Genomic DNA, 7,008 nt, shown 5'->3' on the forward strand with positions numbered 1-7,008 from the left:
CCTTGAAACTACTGCCCATGGAAAATGTTATTTCAGGCATTAGAGTTAAAATCTGTTCTTTTATTTATTTATTTTTGCAAGTCCGGACTTAATTTTTCCCACTTCATTTTTGGCAATCTTGAGCTTGTGTGGAATAAAATAAACAAACATAATCTCAGAAATATTTCTGCTGAATGTAGTGCATGCTGGGGACAAATCATGAAAAAAAATTGTCATAAGCTTCACAATATAAATTACATCATAAAAAGTTTCTTCAAAGAGTTTGTGTTTTATTTTTGCCCACATGATAATTAGCCAGATTACTGTTTGAAAATTGATAAATTCCAGTAAGTGAACATTAAAAATATGAAATCCCATTAAAAACTTCTTATAATGTAGCCAATTAAGGGGGAAACAAACAACTTTCTGAAAGTCCTTACTTTCAAATTTGTCAAACTCCCTCCCTTTCCTTTATCCATGTCACTTCTTTACACACCCCATCCAAGAAAGAATGACGAGAAAATGGGTTCCCAAAAGAGTGGGGCCAGCTCTTGCTAATGGACTTGCCAGCTGTTGGTACGAGTTGGAGAGCTTTGGGGATGCAGGAGCCTGAGGTCTCGGAAAATCTTTTCTATATATACACCCGGTACTGGGAGTTCTCATTTTCTTGGCTCACGCACTAAATTCAAAACCACCAAAAAAAGAGAAGGGAGGCGTCGCCCAAGGCTCCTGGCATCCCGCGGCTGCCAACTCCTCCCCTCCCTTCTTTCTCCAGGGATGCCCTCCAGAGGAGTCATGGGTACCAGCCGGGCGCCGGGTCTGGTCAGCCCGCGCGCACCGGGTAGGCGAGGAAAGCGCTTGTGCCCACCTTGCTCGCAGGTGCCCTTGCTGACCTGGGTGATGGCCGTCTCCCCGCGGCTCTCGGCCCTCAGGCTGGCGGCGCGCAGCTGACACCCGCTGGAGTAGGTGGTGCCGTCGCTGCCGCACACCGGGTAGCGGCTCTTGCACACGCACACGCCGCTCACTGCCGGGCCGCCGGCTGCTGCCCCGGCTTTACCCTTCCGCCTCTTGCGGCTCTTCACGCACTCCATGCCCGGCGCGCAGTGCCCCCTGCCGGCGCCACCGCCCCCGCACGGCTCGCCCTCGCCGCGGGCGCACACCGGGCAGCATCCGCACGCGTCGCGGGTCTCGCCTAGCGGGCAGCCCCGCGGGGGCAGGGGCGGGCAGGTGGCCGGCTCGCAGGGGCCGCAGGCGTCCGAAGAGGAGGAAGAGGAGAGGGGCAGGAGCAGGAGCAGCAGCCCGGCTGCGCCGAGGAGCAGGGCGCGCAGCGGCGGCCGCTCCATGGCGGGGTGGCGGCGGCGGGAGCTCGAGTGAGCCGGGTCTGACCGTCCGGCGCCTTAAACCCGCCGCCCCGCCCGCTCGCCCGGACCGCGGGAACCCCGCCCCGCCCCTCCCGGCCCCCTCCCGGCCCGTGGGGCCAGCGCGCGCTCCTGCTGGCGGGGCGCGGTGGGGCGCTCGGCGGGTGCTGGCGTCGCCCCCAGCGTCCGTGCAGGCCCGGGCGGCGCTCGGTCTCCAGCCGGCCCAGCAGGGCTTCAGCTTCGGCCGCAGCACCCCGCTGGCTCCCGCTCAGTCCCCAGCCGCCGTCCCGCGGGGCCTCCCCAGCCCTTCTGTGCTGGCGGTTCAGAGCGAATGGCTCCCTCGCTCGCTGATGCCTCACCTTCCTGGTCCAGATAGTTACACTTTTAAACTACAACGAAAACTTTGAGATGACCTGGGATCTAATAAATTCGCCATCGTCCTGGGTTGCCTGAGTGTTGATTATTCTGCGGCGTGGGAAGCTCTTTTAAGAACAAGCCATTAAGAAGAAGAAGAAAATGCCGATTTTGTGTCCTCACTGTGGTCTTGGGTGACAAGCTGAAAGGACAAATCTTTGCCTACTACTTTTCTTTTAGGCTCTGTAGAGTCGTCCGCCTCTCATATTGCACAAACCCCTATACTTTCTTAGTTTTTTTTTTCCAAAAAAAAAAAAAAATTATTCTTTTTAGTTATACATGACAATAGGATGGATTTTGAAATATAAAGTATGACTTCCCATTCTTGTGGTTGTACATGACGTGGAGTTATACTGAGCATGTATTCGTATATGAACATAGGAAAGTTATGTCCGATTCATTCTACTGTCTTATGTTAAGTTTTAAATCTGATGCTGGAATCCATGAGAGGCGTGTCATGTCTTAAATTCATACTACATTACGTTGGACCTCCTCAAACCTCTCTGAGCTGGGGTACTAGGGAGCCCAGCTCATCAGTGGAGGTGCCACTGAAGCACCTAAACCCCCCAGTTTTCTCCAGCATTCTCATGAGGGGTTAGACCGGAATGATTCTTTAATCTTTCTGTGAAGTGCTCTGCAAACTCAACTTTAAAGCTTTTCAAGAATATTGGCCCTTAGAACCCCTTCTCTGCAGATTTTGAAGTAGTTTTCATTTTTAAATTGAATCTATAACACTGTAGAGGACATCATTCTGCTTGTCACATGTTAGTTCTTTTGTATCCTTTTTTTCTTGGCATAAATCCAAGGATATGTAGGTTTGCTAACCGAAAGTGAGAAGACAAATTTGTTTCACAATGCCATCAGCAATGTATAGAACTCACTCTGATAGTCATCCTGGGATTATTATTGTAAAGCTTTTTGAAAATTAATCACAAAATTGGGGGGTGGGGGTGGGGACAAACACCTTTCTATCTAGAAAACCTGATTCTGCTTTTTGTTTTCTATTTAGTGTATTCTGCTAAATTGGCACCTTTTGAAAAAGGTCATATGTTGACATTACATTGTTTAAAAAACAATGATCTGGACATAATGGGGGCATGCCTGTAATCCCAGTGGCTCAGGAGGCTGAGGCAGGAGGATTGCAAGTTCAAAGCCCGCTCAGCAACTCAGCAAGGTCCTAGATAATTTAGTGAGACCATGTCTCAAAAAAAAAAAAAAAAAAAAAAAAAAAAAAAAAAAAAAAAAAAAAAAGAAAGAAAGAAAGAAAAAGGGCTGGGAATGTGGCTCAGTGGTTAAGTACTTCTGGGTTCAATCCCTGGTGGCAAAATAAAATAAAACAAATAAAACAAAAAACAAAAAACAAAAAAACAAAAAAGAAAAATCTTTAGAGGAGTTTTCCTAAATATTCTTGCCTTTGTCTCAAAGTAAGAGATAACAGTCCTAATTGAAATAATTGCAGAGAGTACCTTGTTAACTATTTTATTTCAGTTTTATTAATTCAACAGTCAGGATCCACTAAATTGATTACACATCTACTATAATTATCTGACATAGTTTTAGGTTCTCCAGAAGCAGCCCTTGAGACAAGGACAAGTAGTTTATCTGAGTGGTCACATCAGGACATTCCTCTTGGGACTGGAATGAGTGTGAGTTGAGCAGGATGGAAAGATGCCAAATCAAGGTGCTTATACTGGCAGCTGGATGAAGCCCTCAGGCTTTACAAGTTGCCTGTGTGTGCAGGGCAGGTGAACAGGCTCTGAGGGCAGCTGAACCTATCACTACTGTCCTGCATGGTGTGCTAAAGCATGCATTGGAGCCAGGAGTGAAAATTCAAGGTTGTAGGACAGTCAAGCCCTCACTGTGCAGGAAGCAAAAGCAGCAGTCAAGGTTCCCTTTACCTAGTCTGTGATAGTGTCAGTTAAGCTGGAGGACTTGAAAACAGAAAGAGAAGTGGTTATCGAGAGAAAGGAGAAAGAGTAGGAAAAGGGAAATTAAAGAGAAATCTGACAACTTCTTTCTTACAGGAAAGAATATGTTGTCACATACTACTCAACTTTAGTTTTGGTGAGATGAAGAGCCTGGAGGTAGAGACGGGATTCTGTCATCTGTAAATATATATGATTTTATTTCTTCCTTGTGGGAGATCAACCTTACAAGTGACTGAGTCACACTCTCTGGCTGGGTGCTGAGGCGCTCAGTCACAGAAATGTGGCAGAGCTTTCCCCACCCTTCTTGGGTTCGAGGGTCGGTGTCTCGTGCATGGTGTGTCTTGCTACAGCCCCATGGGTGGAGCTCTGCTCACGTGTTCCTTTGTAATATAAACCCTTGCCCTGTTTAGAATAGAATCTTCCATGTGCCTTGTGTGTGACCCCTTCTCTTACTGTGCCCTTGGGTGTGGCCTACCCAGGTGTCAGTCAACCTGCTGACAGTGGACATCATGAAGACAGACTCAGCTCCCTGAAACCTTGCCTCATTTGAATAGCTTCTCCTCAATAAAAGGGGTCCGTGCATGCTCTTATGCTCTCTCTCTTCCTGCAGACCCTTAAGGTCAGAGGAGCAATCACAGTGACCCCAAAGAAAAAGGTATTTGTGTCTCTTCTGTAGTTATTTTGCACAGCCCAGTTAGTCCAGTTCAACTGGAGTAAACCCTGAGCCTTTTAGTCGAGAGAACAGAAACCTGGCACTTCCTGTTTAATTTGGTGCCTTTTGTTTCTTTTTCTTGCTTAATTACTCTGGTTAGCTCCTCCAGTACTATGTTAAATAGAAGCAGTAAGAATGGATATCCTTGTCCTGGTCTCAACCTTAGAGGGAAAGTTTAGTCTTTCTCCACTGAGTATGAGGTTGAGTGTAGGGTTTTCACAGATGGTTTTTATCAGGTTGAGGAAATACTTTTTTTATCTGCAGTTTGATGAGTGTTTTTATCATGAAGGGTGGAATTTTGTCAAATGCCTTTTCTGTCTTATTGAGATGATCACTAAAAGTGCATTTTATTCTATTGATATAGCATATCTCATTAATTTATTTTGAATATTATACCCAACTTGCATTCCTTGGATAAATCCCACTTGATTATAGTGTATAATCCTTTTTGTATGTCTCTGAATTTGGTTTGCTGGTATTTTGTTGATAATTTTTGTACCTATATGCGTAGGAAATATTGGTCTCTAGTTTTCTGACGTGTCTTTGATGTTGATATCAGGGTAAGGCCTATACAACGAGTTAGGAAATGTTTCCTTTGTTTCCATTTTGGGAAGAGATTGTGAAAAATTAGTATTAATTCTTCTTTAAATGTTTGGCAGATTTCACCAGCAATGTCATCTGGTTGTGGACTTTCCTCTGTGGGAAGGTTTTGGTTATTGATTTAATCTCTTATGAGTCTGTATTCACATATGAACTACTACAGTTATGAGTCTGTATATGAAATACTACAGTTTGGGTGGCTTGAATGACAGAACTTTATTTTCTCACAGTTCTGGAGGCTAGAAGTCCAAAACCAAGGTGCTGGCAGTTGTTAGTTTCCTTGGAGGGCCCTAGAGAAAGATCTATTCTAGGTTTCTCTCCTTGGCTTGCACATGGTCACCCTCTTGCTGCCTGTTCATGTGGTCATCCTTTGTGCATGCACAAATCACTGATTCTGACTCAAGAAGAAATAGAAAATATGAAGATACCTGTTGTGGGTTGAATTGTGTCCCTCACTCCCTAAATTCATCTTTGAAGTCCTAATCCCCAGTACCTCAAAATATGACTACATTTGGACACAGAGTTTTAAAGGGATAATCAGGTTAAAATGAGGTCATCAGGGTGGGGCCCTAGTCCAATATGACTGGTGTCATATTGAAGACTCTTAAAGAAGAGAGGAGGTCGTTAAGATGTGCACCCAGAGGAAAGGCCAGTGAAGACACAGTGAGAAGGCAGTCATCTGAAGGCCAAAGAGAGAATCCTCAGGGGAACCAAACCTGCTGCACCTCGAGTTTGGATTTCTAGCCTTCTGAACTGTGACAAAATAAATTTTTGATGTTTAAGCCACTCAGTCTGTGGTATTTTGTTATAGCATCACTAAGCAACTAATATACCCACCTCCTAACCTGCCAGCCTAGTGACTTTAGGGAGCTATAAAGAGCCTATTCTTTCTCCCCACTTCATCCCATCTTCCCTTGCCTAATTTCAAAGTTAGGGCCGAGGAGGACTGGGGAGGAAAGGAAGTGACACTTACACACTATTGGTTGTTGTTGTTGTTCTTCTGGTTCATCTGACTAGTTGTGGGTAATTGGTGTGAAGCTGATCTCCAAAGACTAACCCTCTTGTAGGGCTCAGGTGTCGATTCCTTGAAGGATCTTTTGGAACTACTTCACTGCACAGTTCCCTGTACATGGGAAAGGACAAAAGCAGCCCCTGATGTCCAGGAACTGATCCAATCTCACAGCTGGACCACAGTGCTACTGAAAACTGACCTGACATTAACAGCTAGGTCTCAGTGTTATTGCAAATGCATCTGATGCTTACAGCTAAGCCATGCTGTTTGCCTGTTGGACATGAACAATCTCACAGAACATCTAGTTTAGACAAGGTCACTGTGCCACCACCAAACACCAAGTACCTGCTTCCCTTCCCACATAAGGCTGTGGCTTTGTCAGGTACAGCTGTATTTTGTTCCATTCTGCCTTCCCTCTACGTAGGAGTAATGGTTATCCCTTTAGTCACAGGGGATGCACTCCAAGACCCTCAGTGGATGCTGGAATCCTCAGTTAGTACCAAACCCTATATATACCATGTTTTTTCCTATATATACTTACTGACAATAAAGTTTAATTTATAAGTTAGGCACAATAAGAGAATAGTAATGTTAATAAAATAGAATAATTGTAACTATGTGCCATAGTAAACCTTATGACTTATTTATCTCTGGAATTTCCATTTCATATTTTTAGACCTTGGTTGACTGTGATATCTGAAACTGTACAAAGCAAATCTGCAGATGGCAGACTGTTCTCAGTCATGGAATTGTCTTTCTTTCTCTTTTTTTTCTCCTTTCTTCTTTCTTTCTTTCTTTCGCACTGGAGGATTGAACCTAGGGGCACTTTACCACAGAGCTACATCCCCAGTCCTTTTTAATTTTTTTAAAATTTTGAGACAGGGTCTCACTAACTTGCTGAGGATTTTGCTAAGTTGCTGAGGCTGGCCTTGAACTTCCGATCTTCCTGCTTTGGCCTCCTGGCTTGCTGGGATTACAGGCATGCACCACCATTCTTGTCTTTGA

General features: G+C 45.1%; 1 protein-coding gene across 1 annotated transcript in view; it reads right to left on the reverse strand.

Moving 5' to 3' along the window:
• The window catches only part of Igfbp7 (insulin like growth factor binding protein 7), a 67,070-nt gene extending 65,701 nt beyond the window's left edge, over positions 1–1,369 (reverse strand). The window contains exon 1 of the mRNA XM_076865358.2: positions 848–1,369. Within this exon, the coding sequence (XP_076721473.1) occupies positions 848–1,322 (475 nt within the window). The 5' untranslated portion in view covers positions 1,323–1,369. The remainder of the gene's footprint in view (positions 1–847) is intronic.
• Positions 1,370–7,008: the final 5,639 nt, after the last annotated feature.

This window comes from Callospermophilus lateralis, chromosome 8 (assembly GCF_048772815.1).
Source record: "Callospermophilus lateralis isolate mCalLat2 chromosome 8, mCalLat2.hap1, whole genome shotgun sequence".
Lineage (NCBI taxonomy): Eukaryota > Metazoa > Chordata > Mammalia > Rodentia > Sciuridae > Callospermophilus > Callospermophilus lateralis.